Source organism: Silurus aristotelis (genome assembly GCF_946808225.1).
Source record: "Silurus aristotelis genome assembly, chromosome: 27".
Lineage (NCBI taxonomy): Eukaryota > Metazoa > Chordata > Actinopteri > Siluriformes > Siluridae > Silurus > Silurus aristotelis.
The window spans coordinates 16,980,013-17,000,012 of NC_139600.1; the positions used below are offsets into that span (position 1 = coordinate 16,980,013).

A 20,000-nucleotide genomic window follows, 5' to 3' on the forward strand; every position below is an offset into this window, starting at 1 on the left:
AGCAGATTACTCCAAACTCGCCCCCATCATGTTCGGCCTCAAAGACCATCCTGACCTGTTCCAGCTCGACGTCATCGTGTTGGGGTCCCACCTAATCGACGATTACGGGTACACACACACACACACACACACACACACACACACACACACACACACACACACACAGTGGAAGCTCTGGAGTACTCTTAATGAACTCATACACACTCGGTCTCTTTTCCTCCGTTCTTCTCTCCATCTCTGCTTCCCTCGTTCGTTCACAGTAATACGTACCGTATGATTGAGCAAGACGAGTTTATCATCAGCTCCAGTCTCCACACCATCGTTCGTGGTGAGGACGAAGCAGCGATGGTGGAGTCTCTCGGCTTGGCTCTCGTCAAGCTCCCCGACGTCCTTCAACGCCTGGCGCCCCACATCCTGATCGTCCACGGCGACCGTTTCGACGCTCTCGCGGTGGCGACGGCGGCGGCGCTGATGAACGTCCGTATCCTCCACGTGGAGGGAGGAGAAGTGAGTGGCACCATCGATGACTCGATCCGCCACGCCATCTCCAAACTGGCTCATTACCACGCCGTGTGCACGCGCGCCGCCCAGACGCACCTCCTCGCCATGTGTGAGGACCACGAGCGCATCCTATTGGCCGGCTGCCCGTCATATGACCGCCTGCTCACCGCACACAAGTGTGACGACTACGACGACGTTATCAAGGCCTGGCTCGGTTCGTCAGAGGAACCTTTAATTCAGTGGGGGTGGGGGGGGGTAGTTTGGTTGATAGTTGTTGGTGGAAGTTGTTCAGTTTGATGGTTGTTTGGTTGGTAATCTGGTGTTATTTTGGTTGTTTGTTGAGTGGGTTGATTTTGGATCTTCGGCTGGTAGTTTAGATGAATTTTGGATGGTAGTTTGCTTGGTTTGGTGCTGTTTTGGTAGTTGGTTGGCTGGTAGTTTGGGTGGAAGTTTGATGTTTATTCTGTAGGTGGTTTGGAGGGTTATTTAGACGTATTTTGGTGGTTTGTTAAGTGGTAGTGCTTGTTCAATGGTATTTTGGTTACTTGGTTTGAAGTTCAGAAGAAAATTTGGGTGGTAGTTTAGTGAGTTGTGTGGGTGGTAGTTTTTGTGGAAGTTGTTTAGATGGGTGGTTGTTTGGTGGGTTGTTTTGGAATTTTGGGTGTTATTTTTTTGTAGTTTGTTTTGTGGTAGGTTGGTGGTGTTTGTTTGGGTGATATTGTGGATGTTAATGGAGTAAGACTGCTTATCTGGAGGTAGTTTGACATTGTGGTATGGTAGTTTAGCGGGTTCTCCTATGAAGTTTGATGGTCGCTTTGTGGGTTGTTTAGTAGTATTTCAGGTGGTAGAGTGATGGTTGTTTGGCCTGTAGTTTGCTTGCTTGGTGGTAGTTTGACGGTTTGTTCAAACAAACTACCACCTAATTATTACCCAACTATTATCCAAAGTGAAATATTTCAGTGGTTAAAGTAGTTTATTTATAAAGTTTTTACGACCTGCACCTTTTATTGTGAAATGTATATGTATGAAGTGTGTGTGTGTGTGTGTGTGTGTGTGTGTGTGTGTGTGTGTGTGTGTGTGCGCAGGTGGCGGTGTGAAGGAGTCCAACTACATTGTGGCTCTTCAGCATCCCGTAACTACAGACATCAAAAACTCTATAAAGATCTACGACCTCATGCTGGATGCTCTGATGTCCTTCAACAAGAAAACACTCATCTTGTTCCCCAACGTCGATGCTGGTGAGCTGCACACACACACACACACACACACACACACACACACACACACACACACACACACACTTGACGTGTCTACATAAGGATGTCTGTCTAACTGTGTGTGTGTGTGTGTGTGTGTGTGTGTGTGTGTGTAGGCAGTAAGGAGATGGTGCGTGTGTTGAGGAGGAAGGGAATCGAGCAGCACCCCAACTTCCGCGCCGTTAAACACATTCCCTTTAACCAGTTTATCCAGCTGGTGGCTCACGCAGGCTGCATGGTGGGGAACAGCAGCTGTGGCGTGCGGGAGGCCGGAGCCTTCGGGACCCCCGTCATCAACCTGGGCACGCGCCAGACCGGCCGAGAAACAGGTAACTACCCCCACCCCCACGCAGGGCACCACAGGAGTGGACTGGGGTGAAGGGCTTTAATTACTCCATAACGGCTGATCAAAGATTAATGATAACTGACGTGTGTGTGTGTGTGTGTGTGTCCAGGTGAGAACGTTCTCCATGTGCGTGACGCAGACACGCAGAATAAGATCTACCATGCCCTGGAGCTGCAGTTCGGGAAGCGGTACCCCTGGTAGGGAGGAGTCTCACGCTCACGTCCGACGTTCATGTCGTGTGTATGTTCTCCTCACTCAGTCTGTATTCCTGCAGCTCCAAGATCTACGGAGATGGAAACGCTGTGCCGAGGATCCTGAAGTTCCTGCAGTCCATCGATCTGTCTGAGCCGGTGCAGAAGACGTTCAGCTTCCCGCCGGTGCGCGAGGACAGCGTGTCCCAGGACATCGACCACATCCTGGAGACGCAGAGCGCGCTGGGCATCGACCTCGGGGGCACCAACCTGCGCGTGGGCATCGTCACGATGGCGGTACACACACACACACACACACACTCACACACTGTTTCACCCTGATCTGTTAAAAAAACCCTAATTCTTCAGCAACCTCCTTCTGCACCCGAGAACTTAATCAGGAATGTTTTATGGAGACCAAGAACGACTTCAGAAACACTTTTCAGTAGTGTTGAGGAGCTTTTTCAGACCTAGGAACTGGTTGAGGAACCTGTTTGTGAACTCTTTGCTAAGTGCAGGAACTTTAGGTATTTTGTAACCCAGGGCTCTTTATATTTCTTGTCTGTGGTTTTTTTCAGCACCTGTGTGAGGGTGTAGTGATGTTCTTTGTGTAGGGAAAATGACATATTTACACATTCATTGTGTCAATTCAGACTTGTTTGACTTCATTACAGTAGATTTTGGCAGGTGTCTGTATGTGTATTTTGTGTGTGTGTGTGCGCATGTGTGTGTTGAAGCTCAGGGGTGTGTCCTCCACCCTGAAGATCTGACTCTTACTCTTCACTTAATCTCCTGTATTCCTCGCTCACTCCGTGTGTGTGTGTGTGTGTGTGTGTGTGTGTGTGTGTGTGTGTGTGTGTGTGTGTGTGTGTGTGTGTGTCACAGGGGAAGATTATGAAGATGTATAAACAGTCTAATCCTAAGACCTATGAGGAGAGGATGGAGCTCATACTGAGCATGTGCAAGCAGGCCATGGCCGACGCTGTCAACCTTAACTGCAGGATCCTGGGAGTGGGTACGTCTGTTCATTAATCCGTCTGTCCTTCCGTCTGTCTGTCCCTCTGTCCTTCCCTCTGTCTGTCCATCTGTCCGTCTCTCCTTCCCTCTGTCTGTCCATCCCTCTGTCCATCCCTCTTTATCCATCCATCTGTCCTTCCCTCTGTTTATCCCTCTGTCCTTCTCTCTGTTAAACCCCTTTGTGCAACCCTCTGTTTATCCCCTTGTCCATTCCTCTGTTCATCCATCTGTAAATTCATCTATGCACCTTATTGTCTATCTATGTGTCCATCCATCCATCTCGCTATCCATCCATCCATTTGCTCGTTCATGCATGTTGAAGGTGTAAGTTTGTGCTTTATTGACTTGTGTTCTGTAGGTGTAAGTACGGGGGGCAGGGTGAACCCTAAGGACGGTAAGGTGTTGGACTCTACTAAGCTGATAAACGAGTGGAGTCGTATTGACTTGCGCTCGCCGCTGTCCGAGTCGCTGCACCTGCCCGTGTGGGTGGATAACGACGGGAACTGCGCCGCACTCGCAGAGAGGAAGTTTGGCCACGGGAAAGGCGTGGAAAACTTTGTCACCATCATCACGGGGACGGGTGAGGACTCTGCACTCGTTCACTCCGAGCACCTGTGTGTGTGTGTGTGTGTGTGTGAGAGAGCTAACGCGTGTGTGTACGATGTCTGCTCAGGAATCGGAGGAGGGATCATCCAGCACGGAGAGCTGATCCACGGGAGCACGTTCTGCGCCGCCGAGCTCGGACACATCATGGTGTCTCTGGAAGGACCGGAGTGTTCGTGTGGGAGTCACGGCTGCGTCGAGGCCTACGCGTCTGGGCTAGCACTTCAGCGTGAGGCTAAGAGACTGCACGACGGTAACGCACACACACACACACACACACACAAGCTGAGTTCAGCCAATCAGAAACAGGGATTGTAAAGCAGTGTTGATTACAGAGGATCTGCTGCTGGTGGACGGAATGAGCGTGAACAACAAGGAGCAAGTGAACGCAACACACCTCGTCCAAGCTGCTCGCTTCGGGAACAGTAAAGCAGAAGGAATACTGCGTACAGGTGAGACACGACCCTTCATCTCTCCTTCTCTCTCTCTCTCTCTCTCTCTCTCACACTCACACACTCTCTTTCTCTCTCAGCGGGTACGGCTCTGGGGGTGGCGGTGGTCAACATCCTCCACACGGTCAACCCGTCACTGGTGGTCCTGTCCGGGGTTCTGGCTCAGCACTACAAGACTCCTGTCACACACGTCATCAACCAACGCGCTCTCTCCTCTGCCAGGGAGGTGAAGGTCATGATCTCTGAGCTTCCAGAAGACAGTCCAGCCCTGCTGGGAGCCGCCAGCATGGTCCTAGACTACACCACACGCCGCACCTACTAATACTCCACACGCCGACCCCTGAGTGCCAATCAGACACTTCTCCCCACACCACACTTCTCAGAGTTTGGGATCCAACCATGTAACCAAGACGAGCCAATCAAATCACACGAGACACTCAGAGACTCTCAGCCAATCACACGAGACGCTTAGAGACTCTCAGCCAGTCATCTCGGGCGAGACTTTTTGCGACTCTAGGCCAATCCGAAAAAGGCATGATCAGAACCCGTTAGATTGGAAAACCTTGTACAGTATTTTAGATCAAACAAAGCTCCGCCTCTTTTTTCTGTATTTCTTTATTTCTTAACTTTAATCTCTGCTTTTTCTATATTTTATATTTTTTAATCTTTATGTTCTTACTCACCTTCTGTTAGATGTTTATTTAATTTGTAATTATTGGGGTGTGGCTCCGCCCCCGTCCATCTCTTATTGGTGCCTTTGAGCAGTATTTGGGATCAAACCTTCTGAACATGAAGTTTTGTTCAGGAAGAACGACTACGGCGATCATGCTAGCTATAGAGACCTTCCTACACCCCTCTCTCTCTCTCTCTCTGTCTTATTTTTATACTTTGGTCTGATTGGTGTATTCTGGTCACATGACTGATAAACTTGATGATGGACAGCTGAAAGATGAAGGAAGAACGTGTTCCCTGTTCTAGTGCTCCCTCCTTCACTTCTCCTTGATGGAGTTCACTTCTCTGTGTCTGCTGTTCTCTTATTGTGGGTGGGGTGATGTGTGTGTGTGTGTGTGTGAGAAACACCTGAGTGATTTGGGCAGAGAGGGCGGGGTTTAACTTTTGTTCAGCTAATCGCAAGCTTAATCACGTGACATCATATTGAGTGATTTTATTAGCATATTTAAATTTGACATATTAGATATTACATTCAGTAATTTAGGCTTTATATTGGTATAAGCCCCGCCTACATTTACCCAGCCACGCCCATCACTCAGGAACCATTTTGTTTAAGCAAATGGATCTTTATTTGTCATCCTGTCGCTTTAAACAAGTTTCCACTAATCACAGATGTTCTCTTATTAAAGTCTCTATGAAGGTTATAAATAATCGTGTCTGTTGCTTTTTTTTTTTTCTCTTTTCATAAACAATGTGATGATTTATGAATATGCAAATTTGTGGGTAGGGTTTAAAGTGACAGCTATACATTTGCATACTTGGCAGTGATTCAAAATTCTCAGTTTCGGTACATTGTGTGTGTGTGTGTGTGTGTGTGTGTTTTACATTTAATATTTAATTTTATAAAGATATGATCTACTTTACTGTTCTATTTTTTCAGCAGACTTAAAAAAAAATATCTTCATTCCTTTCATCCTTCATTCGTTCCCTTCCTCAGTATGTGAAGTTTTCGAGATTTCCTCCTTTTCTGGAAGTAAAACTGTACTTGGTAAAAACTAAACTAAATAAATAAATAAAATTGTGTTTCCGGGTCGTTTTGAGCACCACAGTGACTCTGCTCTCAAAGTGCGAAGCAGAGACCAAACAAACTCGCGGTTCGCTACTTCATACGTGTGTGTGTGTTACGACTCGGATCGTTACTGAATGTTCCGCACGTAACAAGGATTGAATTTGTTACACGTTCGTGCACCGAAGCGAAAAACCCGTACTGAAAGGGTTCGCTACGAACACGTGTACGCTACACCCCTAGGAGTGTTGATCACAATCTGTTTCACCATGGTGTCAGAGGCGGAGTCTCGCACAGACGGCTGCCAATAATATGCAATAATACTTGTGACAATTCTTGGCCACGCCCACTTTTAATTTGAAAGTTTACAGATGAATTGTAATAAAATGTTAATATTTGAACAGTGTCCGGTTTTCCCTCACGCAGGGACGTGGATCACGTCGAATTTAAAGTCATTACGCTTCCGGTGCAGGATACGCTTTCTCAGGTGCACACTGTCTCATCTGATGACGTCACGTGTTTGTGATGTAAAACAAAAGAAATGAAGATAAAATTAAGTTTTCCACAAACGATGTGGAACAAAAATGCAGTTACTGAAGGTATGATGACGAGGGCAGATGGCACTTTTTTGAACCGTAGTCAATTCAAGGAGTAAATGAGAAGACCAACATGAGCTCTGATCTTCATTAGACCCTCGTTTCTTTTTCACTATTAAATGATTCTCTTGTGTCTCCTCTCATTGCATTAAATTCAATCCTTTTACTTTATCTTCTTTCCTCATTCTTCTCTTCCTTCAGGTAATTCTTTTGTTCTTATCTTACAATAGGTGCAGAAGATCCTCATTCCACAGTGGTAGATAAGAATAAAAGGAACGAGCGATCTCCTCGTCACCTCCGTGCCACCTTCATGTGCATCACCATGACCCCCTCGCACCACCACGCACCACCACGCACCAGGGTTTACGTCACACAGACCTGAAGATCAGGATTTGATGGTCATGCCTGTCTTCATCTCTCTGGTTTTTCAGGTTTCAGGAGGAACTGTTGACTGCAGACAGGTTTTCTCAGATATCACTGATAAGAACACCTCACTGATTCATTGTGTTTTCTATAGAAAACGATGGACTTCTGCTAGACGCTTCAGCATCATCACTTTCTTCAAACAGAATCACGATTATCAACCAAACACACACAATAGAAATAAAAGTATAAATCCAGATGTGTTTATTACACCATCTGATCTGTTCCACCACCATCAGCCCAACCTACAGGACAGGACCTTCTCAGTGCTGCTCCTCCTAACGAAACTACAACAGGGACTGGGATATTGGTTCTGATTCTGGAAGTAATGACACTGAGATGAATATTGGTACCAGTACTGATACTGGTGTGGAAAGTGTTTCTGGTTCTGGTACAGTAAAGGTTTAGCTGTTAAAAGTTTGTTTCCTGGTTATTTATTTCTAAACCGTGTTTATTTCAGTTTCTCTCAATATGTCTCACTCAGTGATCTTCTCCTTTATGTCTCACTCAGTGATCTTCTCCTTTATGTCTCACTCACTGATCTTCTTCATGTCTCACTCACTGATCTTCTTCATGTCTCACTCACTGATCTTTTCCTTCATGTCTTACTCACTGATCATCATGTCTCACTCACTGATCTTTTCCTTCATGTCTCACTCACTGATCTTCTTCATGTCTCACTCACTGATCTTCTCCTTCATGTCTCACTCACTGATCTTCTCCTTCATGTCTCACTCACTGATCTTCTCCTTCATGTCTCACTCACTGATCTTCTTCATGTCTCACTCACTAATCTTCTCCTTCATGTCTCACACACTGATCTTCTTCATGCCTCACTCACTGATCTTCTCCTTCATGTCTCACTCACTGATCTTCTCCTTCATGTCTCACTCACTGATCTTCTTCATGTCTCACTCACTGATCTTCTTCATGTCTCACTCACTGATCTTCTCCTTCATGTCTCACTCACTGATCTTCTCCTTCATGTCTCACTCACTGATCTTTTCCTTCATGTCTCACTCACTGATCTTCTTAATGTCTCACTCACTGATCTTCTCCTTCATGTCTCACACACTGATCTTCTTCATGCCTCACTCACTGATCTTCTCCTTCATGCCTCACTCACTGATCTTCTTCATGCCTCACTCACTGATCTTCTTCTTCATGTCTCCCTCACTGATCTTCTCCTTAATGTCTCACTCACTGATCTTCTTCATGTCTCACTCACTGATCTTCTCCTTCATGTCTCACTCACTGATCTTCTCCTTCATGTCTCACTCGGTGATCTTCTTCATGTTTCACTCACTTCACATCTCAACCTGCATTTAGATGGATGTTCTGTAACCACTAGTTCAACAGTAAAAGACCTGGGAGTTATTTTAGAGCAACTTGTCTTTTAATAATCACATCAACCAAGTTACAAAAACAGCTTCTTCCACCTTAGAAATATTTCTAAGTTAAGAAACATGTTGTCTTTATCTGATGCAGAGAAGCTCGTCCATGCGTTTATGACCTCTAGAATAGACTACTGTAATGCATTACTAGGTGGATGTCCTGCATCATTAATAAACAAGCTTCAGTTAGTTCAGAATGCAGCAGTCAGAGTCTCACAAGGTCGAGAAAATATCACCATATAACCCCGATCTTATCGTCCCTACACTGGCTTCCTGTTAAGATTCAAATCCTCTACAAACTACTGCTACTTACCTACAAAACACTAAATGGTTTATCTCCATGTATCTCCAGTCTTCTAACACGCTACAATCCATCACGCTCCCTGAGATCTCAAAACTCTGGGCTTCTAGTAGTTCCTAGAATAGCAAAGTCCACTAAAGGTGGTAGAACATTCTCACATTTAGCTCCTAAACTCTGGAATAGTCTTCCTGACAGTGTTCGGGGTTCAGATACACTCTCCCAGTTTAAGTGTAGATTAAAAACATATCTTTTTAGCAAAGCCTACACATAACACACATCACACACATCACATCACAACCTTGTGCTCCAGAACATCTGATCACATGCACATTATCAACTTGTGCTGTTAATATCATGAACAGCAGCTACGCTAATTCCTCTCCACTGCTTCTCTTTCTCTCCCCATCCCGAGGCTTCCTGAGGTTCCTCCAGCTCCAGTCACGTCCCACCTTGTGATGATTACGGACCTTTGAAGAAGTAGATGCCGAACTCGCAAACATCTGGTACCAAATGGTACCAGTGCCATTTGGATCCCGCTACATGTGTGGAGTTTGACATTGGACCTCCTGGAGTGTTTAAAGGCTCTGGCAGGGAGAAGCTGATGCTGGATCTGTGATGATCACAAATGCTGAGCTTATAAAACTAGGAGCTACTGACCACAGTGACTGTATAAGACTGTAGAAAGAACATCACTTATAATCTTATACTCCAGTGTTCTGTATTGTTGAAAGATTTATGATCAAACTCTTGATGTGACCCAAATGAGGATGAGGTTCTGCTTTTGAGTCTGGTTCCTCTCAAGGTTTCTTCCTCATAACATCTAAGGGAGTTTTTTCTTGCCACAGTCTCCATGCTGCTCATCAGGGATAAACACACACCTTCACCTTCACTGTTGATTTGTGTAAAGCTGCTTTGAGACAATGTCTGTTGTGAAAAGTGCAATAGAAATAAACTTGACTTGACTCAGTGTTAGTGTTAAAACTGTTTTCACACTATCTCACACACATTCCTTTGTCCGTTCAGTGTCTATAAGGTATTTACGATGTTAGTCTGTAAGGTAAACAGAGAGTCTTATCTGGGCTGGTATGTCCTCTTGTCTAAACAGGAAAACGGCTTTAGGGCAGTCTTTTGTGTGTGCGTGTTCGTGTGTGTGTGTGTGGACTGTATCATCCTGTGTGTATAAATACGTGTCTGTCCCCTGCAATAAACTGAAGAGAAACATTTTGCCACATTCTGTGTGCTGTGTATTTCTCCTTCCCTGAATTCAGAAAGGCACTACGGAGCATCACAGGTCGTATGGAAAATCTCTCCAAGTTTCGTTTGGGCATGATACAAATCTAACACTCACTCACTGATCTTCTTCTTCATGTCTCACTCACTGATCTTCTCCTTCATGTCTCACTCACTGATCTTCTCCTTCATGTCTCACTCACTGATCTTCTCCTTCATGTCTCACTCACTGATCTTCTTCTTCATGCCTCACTCACTGATCTTCTCCTTCATGTCTCACTCACTGATCTTCTCCTTCATGTCTCACTCACTGATCTTCTTCATGCCTCACTCACTGATCTTCTCCTTCATGTCTCACTCACTGATCTTCTTCATGTCTCACTCACTGATCTTCTCCTTCATGTCTCACTCACTGATCTTCTCCTTCATGTCTCACTCACTGATCTTCTCCTTCATGTCTCACTCACTGATCTCCTTCATGTCTCACTCACTGATCTTCTTCATGCCTCACTCACTGATCTTCTCCCTCATGTCTCACTCACTGATCTTCTTCATGTCTCACTCACTGATCTTCTCCTTCATGTCTCACTCACTGATCTTCTCCTTCATGTCTCACTCACTGATCTTCATGTCTCACTCACTGATCTTCTTCATGCCTCACTCACTGATCTTCTCCTTCATGTCTCACTCACTGATCTTCTTCATGCCTCACTCACTGATCTTCTCCTTCATGTCTCACTCACTGATCTTCTCCTTCATGTCTCACTCACTGATCTTCTTCATGCCTCACTCACTGATCTTCTCCTTCATGTCTCACTCACTGATCTTCTTCATGTCTCACTCACTGATCTTCTCCTTCATGTCTCACTCACTGATCTTCTCCTTCATGTCTCACTCACTGATCTTCTTCATGCCTCACTCACTGATCTTCTCCTTCATGTCTCACTCACTGATCTTCTCCTTCATGTCTCACTCACTGATCTTCTTCATGTCTCACTCACTGATCTTCTCCTTCATGTCTCACTCACTGATCTTCTTCATGTCTCACTCACTGATCTTCTCCTTCATGTCTCACTCACTGATCTTCTCCTTCATGCCTCACTCACTGATCTTCTCCTTCATGTCTCACTCACTGATCTTCTCCTTCATGTCTCACTCACTGATCTTCTCCCTTATGTCTCACTCACTGATCTTCTCCTTCATGTCTCACTCACTGATCTTCTTCATGCCTCACTCACTGATCTTCTCCTTCATGTCTCACTCACTGATCTTCTTCATGTCTCACTCACTGATCTTCTCCTTCATGTCTCATTTACTGATCTTCTCCTTCATGTCTCACTCACTGATCTTCATGTCTCACTCACTGATCTTCTTCATGCCTCACTCACTGATCTTCTCCTTCATGTCTCACTCACTGATCTTCTTCATGCCTTACTCACTGATCTTCTCCTTTATGTCTCACTCACTGATCTTCTTCATGCCTCACTCACTGATCTTCTTCTTCATGTCTCCCTCACTGATCTTCTCCTTCATGTCTCACTCACTGATCTTCTTCATGCCTCACTCACTGATCTTCTCCTTCATGTCTCACTCACTGATCTTCTTCATGCCTCACTCACTGATCTTTATCTCACTCACTGATCTTCTCCTTCATGTCTCACTCACTGATCTTCTTCATGTCTCACTCACTGATCTTCTTCATGCCTCACTCACTGATCTTCTTCTTCATGTCTCACTCACTGATCTTCTCCTTCATGTCTCACTCACTAATCTTCTTCTTCATGCCTCACTCACTGATCTTCTCCTTCATGTCTCACTCACTGATCTTCTCCAGTGATCCCAACTGTTTTGTTTAATGGTTTTATAATAAAGTTGTCCACAGTGCAGTCACCAAAATGTCTGTTTTATTTCTCTCTTTCTACACACTTTCTTCCTCTACTCATCCTAACAGCTCATTTTACACAACACAGTGCCATCTAGAGGTTTCCTTAGATAACAACACAATCTTGATATCATCACACTAATGTGTGTGTGTGTGTGTGTGTGTGTGTGTGTGTGTGTGTGTGTGTGTGTGTGTGTGTGTGTGTGTGTGTGTAATAAAAACGCCGGAGACTCTAAATTTGAAGTATTAGTGGGCGTGGCTTTTGTAAATAAACCCGGAAGCTCCGGCTGTGTCACTCCCACGCATGTGTGTGTTGAGTGAGTGTGTGTGAGTGACTCTCGGGATTGTGTGCTGGTTTTCTGCTCTTGTCTCGATCTCTGAGGGCTTTGTGGTGACTCGTGCCCGCTAGCAGAATGCCTCTGGAGTTTGAACTGTGTCCGGGCCGCATGATTGGAGGAAACCACCCGTGTTTTATCATCGCGGAGATCGGACAGAATCATCAGGGAGACCTGGAGACCGCCAAGGAAATGATCAAGATGGCCAAAGTAAGATCTTCATCATGTGCTGAGATGTTTCAGGGCTCCACTAGCGGAACAGAGATCAGGAGAACTGTGCAGGAAATGTTCACGAGCTCATATTAATTTCATTTGATTTCTCATCTGATGTATAAAGATTCATTTTATTTTATACAATGTTTATTATTATTATTATTATTATTATTATTATTATTATTATTATTTTGTATTGTGTGATTAAAGTGAACCAAAAAGCTGGAGCTGAAGAGCCCTGTGGAAATGACTGCTGGTCACCAGGAGTTTTATTGCGTCATCAGGTCCCTAAACCCGAATATGCAAATGAGGGTCTGGCAAACTCTCACAAATCAGGCTTCAATAGGGCTTTAATTAGACGGAGTGGGCGGGACTAATGTGCCTTATTATTTATATTATTATGATTAGCTTATTTGCATATTTATTCAGCTCAGCATGTAATAAAATATAATGACAGTAGATTGTTTTATAATATAAAATTGTTCTTTAAAACATCTCACAGCTCCACACAAGGTGGAGGAAAAAATCATTCCAAAGATGTGCAATAGGTTGAAGCTCCATAGCAGGAGATCTTTAACTCCAAGCCGGATCTTCATGGAGCTAGCTTGTCATGCTATAACAGTTTTGAGTCTCCTAGTCCAAGTGAAGGCAAAATAAACGTTGCCTACTATACGATTGTGTGTCTCCAGGATATGGCTGGAGGAGTCAGGTGTCCTGAAGCTCATGGAGATACCGTAGTCCTGTGGTGTGAAATGTGTTTCCTGTGTGAATGTTGTGCTCCTGCAGGATTGTGGTGCAGACTGTGCCAAGTTCCAGAAGAGCGAGCTGGAGTACAAGTTTAATAAGCGAGCTCTGGAGAGACCTTACAACTCCAAACACTCCTGGGGGAAAACATACGGAGAACACAAGCGCCACCTGGAGTTCACACATGAGCAGTACAGGGAGCTGCAGCAATACGCTCACGACCTCGACATCTACTTCACCGCCTCGGGAATGGACGAGGTCAGGGGTCACACACACACACACACACACACACACACACACACACACGTGAGCTTCGAGTTATTCTTTAGATAAATATTAGTCAGATGTTGGAGAGGATGGTGAGGAGCGAGCTGCTGTGTGAACCCTGTGTGATGTTATTCCAGATGGCGGTGGAGTTTCTCCACCAACTTAATGTGCCGTTTTTTAAAGTGGGATCTGGAGACACTAATAACTTCCCGTACCTGGAGAAGACGGCTCTGAAAGGTCAGGCTTTGTCATTTCAGTGATGAAGCAGAGAACACACACTAGATGGAAACTCACTCCATAGTTGAATCTTCTGGATTGTGTGTGAACCCTTAGGGCGGCCCATGGTGGTCTCCAGCGGGATGCAGAGCATGGAGATCATGCAACGTGTGTATCAGACCGTGAAGAAACACAACGAGAACTTCTGCATCCTGCAGTGCACAAGCGCCTATCCTCTAGAACCTGAGGACGTCAACCTGCGCGTCATCACGGTAACTGCAGTGTGTGTGTGTGTGTGAGTGTGTGTGTGAGTGTGTGTGTGAGTGTGTGTGTGAGTGTGTGTGTGAGTGAGTGTGTGAGTGAGTGTGTGAGTGAGTGTGTGAGTGAGTGTGTGTGAGTGAGTGTGTGTGAGTGAGTGTGTGTGAGTGAGTGTGTGTGAGTGAGTGTGTGTGTGTGAGTGTGTGTGTGTGAGTGTGTGTGTGTGAGTGAGTGAGTGTGAGTGAGTGAGTGTGAGTGAGTGAGTGTGTGTGTGTGAGTGTGTGATGTAATCACACAGTACCTGATGTCGGTCCTGACCAATAGGAATACCAGAAGGCATTCCCAGACATTCCGATTGGATACTCGGGTCATGAGGAGGGGATCAGTGTGTCAGTGGCGGCTGTGGCTTTGGGGGCAAAGGTCCTTGAACGTCATGTGACTATGGATAAGAGCCTGAAGGGAAGTGACCACTCCGCCTCTCTTGACCCCTCTGAACTTGCCGAGTTGGTAAAATCCATCCGAATCGTGGAGCGGTCGCTAGGCAGCGGCATCAAGCGCATGCTGCCCTGTGAGGTGGCCTGCCATGACAAGGTGAGGACACACACACACACTCTCTCACACACACACACACACTCTCTCACACACACACACACAGAAGTGCAACCGCAATTCCCAAAAAGTTAGGACACTGTAAAATGTAAATAAAAAACACAATGCAAATCTCATGAACCCACATTTTATTCACAATAGAATATAGAAAACATCACATGAAACTGAAGTAACAACTGCTTCCATCCAGAAAAACGACTTTTTCAGGGAAGGTCTTGCGTAGTTAAACCAGACAATGATAACTGTATACTGCATCTATTCCACGTCAAGTTTATTTCTATTGCGCTTTTCACAACACACATCGTCTCAAAGCAGCTTTACAGAATGTAACAGTGAAGGTGAATGGTGTGTGTTTATCCCTGATGATCACCATGGAGACGGTGGTGAAGACAAAACTCCCTTAGATGTTCTGAGGAAGAAACCTTGAGAGGAACCAGACTCAAAAGCAGAACCTCATCCTCATGTGGGTGACATCAAGTGTGTGATTATAGTCTTTAAACACTACAGAACACTGGAGAGTGAGAACTAACATGAGCACTGGAGTGTGTGATTATGACTGATGATCTTTCTACAGTCTTCTACAGTCATTTATAAAACCAGGAGCTACTGAGCAACTCATAAAATATCTCAACATCTGAGATCATCACAGATCCAACACCAGCTTCTCCATGCCAGAGACTTTAAACACTCCAGGAGGTCCAGTGTCCAAACTCCACACATGTAGTGGGATCCAATTGGCACTGTTACGTCTTTAGATGGTTCGAGATGTTTGCGAGTTCGGCATCTACTTCTTTAAAGGTCCATAATCTTCATGAGGTGGGACGTGACTGGAGCTGGAGGAACCTCAGGATGCCTCGGGATGGGGAGAGAAAGAGAAGCAGTGGAGAGGAATTAGCGTAGCTGCTGTTCATGATATTAACAGCACAAGTTGATAATGTGATGTGATCAGATGTTCTGGAGCACAAGGTTATGATGTGATGTGTGTTATGTGTAGAACTCGCTACAAACATACGTCTTTAATCTGCACTTAAACTGGGAGAGTGTATCTGAACCCAGTGTCTCTTTTCTGGAACTGAGGCTGTACACACCCACCCACACATTCACATCAGTGATCAGCAGGTACACTGAAGTTCTCTCTCTCTCTTCATCTCTCTCTCTCTTCATCTCTTCCTCTCTGTGTAGTTGGGAAAGTCTGTAGTGGCGAAGACGGCGATCCCTAAGGGGACGAAGTTGACCCTGGATATGTTGGCGGTGAAGGTGGCCGAGCCGAAGGGTGTAGCTCCGGAGAACATTTTCGAGCTGGTGGGGAAGGAAGTTCTGATGGACATCGAGGAGGATGAGAGCGTGACTGTCTCAACTGTTTCCTGAGAACTTTCTTCAACATTTCTCCACCCAATACAAATAAAAGCAAAAGCAAACGGGTGTCCTGTCTTCTCTTTTTTTTCTCTGTTCCCTCCGTACTGCTCTTATACTGTTCCTGCTACGTACACGAGCGTCTATCATGAAGAAATAACAGTCACAGTATAACAATACGCAAGTAGAGACGAGAAGAATATTCACTCATATTATCAAACATCTCCCATCTTCAGCTCTTTGATTCCAATATCACTTCTTCTTTCTCTCCCCACTATTCACCCCCCCACCCATTATTTTATCTGCACTTATTCCTTTCTTTCCATCCATCCACACATTCTCTTCATCCATCCATCCATCCACACATTCTCTCCATCCATCCACTCATTCTCTCCATCCATCCACACATTCTCTCCATCCATCCACACATTACATCCATCCATCCATCCACACATTACATCCATCCGCTCATTCTCTCCATCCATCCATCCATCCACACATTCAATCCATCCACACATTCCATCCATCCATCCATCCACACATTCTCTCCATCCATCCACACATTACATTCATCCATCCATCCATCCACACATTCTCTCCATCCATCCATCCACACATTCTCTCAATTCATCCACACATTCTCTCCATCCATCCATCCATCCACACATTCTCTCCATCCATCCATCCACACATTCTCTCAATTCATCCACACATTCTCTCCATCCATCCATCCATCCACACATTCTCTCCATCCATCCACACATTACATCCATCCATCCATTCATCCACACATTCTCTCCATCCATCCATCCACACATTCTCTCAATTCATCCACACATTCTCTCCATCCATCCATCCATCCACACATTCTCTCAATTCATCCACACATTCTCTCCATCCATCCATCCACACATTCTCTCCATCTATCCACTCAATCTCTCCATCACTCACTATCAGTTATTCATTTCAAGTGAATTCAGGGCACGTTTCCACAGAATGACGTATTTGTATAAATAAGAGAAATAAATAATAGTGTGAATTCTGGCGTATAGCCCGTTAGCACTGTTAGCATTAGCATCTTTGACGTTGAGGTAAACGTTTCCTACTGCGCACGCGTCGGATCACGGGATCGCGAGCGGAACCCGGTTTAGTCATTCGATTGGCTGAGCGAGGAGGCGCCGTTTAAACGATTGGTTGCGCGAAGTGTCAGTCAGAGGATCACGGCGCTGATTGGATAACCGCGGACGCGTTTCGTCGTCATCCTCAGTACACCCGCCTTCCCTGCACTGACACCGAGCGTCGTCGACGGCTGGATCCTGTGAGGAGAAATCAGCGAGAGGACATTCGGCCGCGTGTCCGGTAGCTGGGGTTTGTTTTCTGATCAGACATGGATGATTTTGACCTGCTCAGCGCGCCTCAGGGCACCGCGGGGAACGGTGTGGGCGGTGAGGAGGAGGACCCCGCGGCGGCGTTCCTGGCGCAGCAGGAGAGTGAGATCGCGGGCATTGAGAACGATGAAGGCTTCAGCATCCTGGACGGAGGAGAGATTCCACAGAGCCTCGCGGACACCGGTGAGAACATGCGTTTTAGTACAAATACACTATAAAATAGGAATAAAACATGGATTCAATCCAGAGATCAACACCTTTGTGCCCTTGAGAGGGTGCAGATAATCATTTTATCATTTCCTACAGATTTCCAATTGGTTTTCAAATAAATAATATTAATTATTTTACCTGACAGAAACATTTTCGGTTTTTTTTTTACTCTTTTGTCCACAAAACTCTTCGGGTTTTCCGGGCAGGCTTCGTGTGCGCATGCGCAGGACATCGCCGTTCCTCTGATGTCCTCATGACCGTTTACTTGGCGCTTATGGATCTGATTTGCGCATGCGCAGAACCCGCACTGTAATGTTGACAGGTGGCACTACTGAAACACACAATTTTCGCAATGAATTCTTTTTCACTATGACCGTTTCATTAGCGTGTGTGTGAAAGGTGTGCATTTGGACATGACACCTGTATTGCGGTTATTCCCCCTGCAAGATCTTGTGACTTTTGCTTGTTGGACCTCCTGTGTGTGTGTGTGTGTGTGTGTGTGTGTGTGTGTGTGTGTGTGTGTTCATATTGTTGTATTGCAGGATTTCCTGCTCTGCCCGAATGTGAAGTGGAGCGGAAAATGCCTTGTAATGGTGTGTGTGTGTGTGTGTGTGTGTGTGTGTGTGTGTGTGTGTGTGTGTGTGTTTGGAGAAGGACCTTTGGACCCGAGGCAGTGTGTGACAGTAATTAACCAGGTGTGTTGAGATTGTGGAGCATGGTTTATGATTCTGAGATGATTTCTTTACAGGGTAAAGAACTTTACGTGTGCAGGTGTGTTGGTAAGATGAGACGTGGACTCGTGCACCCCGGCGTGTCTCATGTCTCGTCTCAGGCTTGGGGGTTAAATAAATAATGATGGCGGATGTTATTTCATTACACACACTGAAACCGGCAGCGTCATCCAGCCCAGTGGAACCTCACACACTGCTACGACACCAGCACTCAGGATTATTATTCCTCCTCCTGATGTCTACAGCTGACCTTCAGTCTCTGTATGATCTTCAATGCACAAGCAGGTCTTCATCTACAGAGCGCTGCCCCTCACGGGCAAAACCCGGGTCACCTGTAGCACCTGTGTCACACCTTTTAGCAAAAAAAAAAAAAAACCCAATCACACTTTAACTGTCTCTTTCATTGACCCAAAAAACTACAGGAGTGTGTAGTGTGTGTGGAAGCTGCAGTAGCCTGAGAAAGAACTGAGAGTGATCTCACAGTGTGTGAAAGGGCTGAGATATGGGAGAACTGGTATCTCCTAACCCAGCGTGCGGAAGGAGGGAGAACCGGTATCTCCTAAACCAGAGTGCGGAAGGAGGGAGAACCGGTATCTCCTAACCCAGCGTGCGGAAGGAGGGAGAACCGGTATCTCCTAACCCAGCGTGCGGAAGGAGGGAGAACCGGTATCTCCTAACCCAGCGTGCGGAAGGAGGGAGAACCGGTATCTCCTAACCCAGCGTGCGGAAGGAGGGAGAACCGGTATCTCCTAACCCAGCGTGCGGAAGGAGGGAGAACCGGTATCTCCTAACCCAGCGTGCGGAAGGACACTGATGCAGTGTGTGAGAGGAGACAAAAGGAGTGTAGGTGTTGTGTAGTTTTGTGTGTAACTGTGGCTCCTCCCTGAATCCTGAGTTTGTTATATAGGTGGGGTTTCAGGTGGAATCTCACAGGATACTGTCAATCACAGATGCTAATTAGCATATTAGACCACACCCACCAAGAAAGACCTCCTGAGCGTTAGTGTGATATAAATCTCTGTAAATGTTCCTCTAATGACTGTAGTGTGTGTGTGTGTGTGTGTGTGTGTGTGTGTGTGTGTGTGTCCTGTAACATGTCCTGCTGAATCAGATGGAGGGATGAAGGAGTAGCGATAAAACGAGTGTTAGATGAGTGTTTCCTGTCGAGTCAGCATTTCTGCTCGGGAGTTGCAGCTCTGAGAAATAAAAACTCAGCAAGTTCTCAGTTTGGTGGAAGTAACTGTGACCTTTGACCTTTGTGTGTTCTCAGATGGAGCACTGAATGGGGATTTGCACGAGGTACGCGCACGCACACACACACACACACACACACGCACACGTTTGTGTAAATCCACTTGTCCTGAAGTGGTGTAAGCAGCCACACAGCATGATGTTGAGTGTGTGTGTGTGTGTGTGTGTGTGTGTGTGTGTTTCCTCCACAGACTAACGGCCCCTCTGATCTCTATGCTGCCATCTCCAGTGTAGACCGCATGCAGGCGGAGCCCGAAAGTCTCCGCAAGTGGAGGGAGGAGCAACATGAACGACTGGAGGCTCTGGGTGAGAGGGGTGGATAAATAACTAGAAAAATATAGCTGCAAGCAGCGATGGCGGACCCTCGCACATTTGTGTATCGCTATACGGTGCCTTCCAGAAAACAATGCACGGTGGGCAAGCGCATCAAGTGGGTAAATATCAGTGGACACTTTTATGGTGTTACTGACCCATTTGGGGACTGTAGGTAAAAGA

General features: G+C 45.8%; 3 protein-coding genes and 1 long non-coding RNA gene across 8 annotated transcripts in view; 3 read left to right on the forward strand and 1 right to left on the reverse strand.

Annotated features, from left to right (window-relative positions):
* Window positions 1-5,746, forward strand: part of gne (glucosamine (UDP-N-acetyl)-2-epimerase/N-acetylmannosamine kinase) — a 9,237-nt gene extending 3,491 nt beyond the window's left edge. For all 3 annotated transcript variants that reach the window (XM_083533112.1, XM_083533110.1, XM_083533111.1), the window contains exons 2-12: window positions 1-108; window positions 261-715; window positions 1,587-1,739; window positions 1,874-2,086; window positions 2,213-2,300; window positions 2,378-2,591; window positions 3,180-3,309; window positions 3,670-3,891; window positions 3,985-4,167; window positions 4,250-4,366; window positions 4,447-5,746. The exon at window positions 1-108 is cut by the window's left edge. In XM_083533112.1, the coding sequence (XP_083389238.1) occupies window positions 1-108; window positions 261-715; window positions 1,587-1,739; window positions 1,874-2,086; window positions 2,213-2,300; window positions 2,378-2,591; window positions 3,180-3,309; window positions 3,670-3,891; window positions 3,985-4,167; window positions 4,250-4,366; window positions 4,447-4,688 (2,125 nt within the window). In that variant the 3' untranslated portion in view covers window positions 4,689-5,746. The remainder of the gene's footprint in view (window positions 109-260; window positions 716-1,586; window positions 1,740-1,873; window positions 2,087-2,212; window positions 2,301-2,377; window positions 2,592-3,179; window positions 3,310-3,669; window positions 3,892-3,984; window positions 4,168-4,249; window positions 4,367-4,446) is intronic.
* Window positions 5,747-6,431: 685 nt separating this feature from the next.
* LOC310721436 lies at window positions 6,432-11,982 on the reverse strand. The gene is made up of 5 exons (XR_014532042.1): window positions 11,843-11,982; window positions 10,894-10,946; window positions 10,564-10,817; window positions 8,352-8,428; window positions 6,432-7,660 (listed from the first exon to the last, which is right to left on the reverse strand). It is a non-coding gene; the product is annotated as an uncharacterized lncRNA (long non-coding RNA).
* A 247-nt stretch (window positions 11,983-12,229) lies between these two features.
* nansa (N-acetylneuraminic acid synthase a) lies at window positions 12,230-15,994 on the forward strand. The gene is made up of 6 exons (XM_083532248.1): window positions 12,230-12,475; window positions 13,265-13,480; window positions 13,627-13,726; window positions 13,823-13,977; window positions 14,288-14,554; window positions 15,755-15,994. The coding sequence occupies exons 1-6, from the start codon at window positions 12,344-12,346 to the stop codon at window positions 15,938-15,940; spliced, it is 1,056 nt and encodes a 351-aa protein (XP_083388374.1). The 5' UTR covers window positions 12,230-12,343; the 3' UTR covers window positions 15,941-15,994.
* A 1,182-nt stretch (window positions 15,995-17,176) lies between these two features.
* The window catches only part of clta (clathrin, light chain A), an 18,523-nt gene continuing 15,699 nt past the window's right edge, over window positions 17,177-20,000 (forward strand). Inside the window, exons 1-3 of one of the 3 annotated variants that reach the window (XM_083533134.1) lie at window positions 17,177-17,496; window positions 19,525-19,553; window positions 19,697-19,811. In XM_083533134.1, coding sequence (XP_083389260.1) covers window positions 17,313-17,496; window positions 19,525-19,553; window positions 19,697-19,811 — 328 coding nt within the window. In that variant the 5' untranslated portion in view covers window positions 17,177-17,312. The remainder of the gene's footprint in view (window positions 17,497-19,524; window positions 19,554-19,696; window positions 19,812-20,000) is intronic. The other 2 variants (XM_083533135.1, XM_083533136.1) reach the window with 2 other exon arrangements.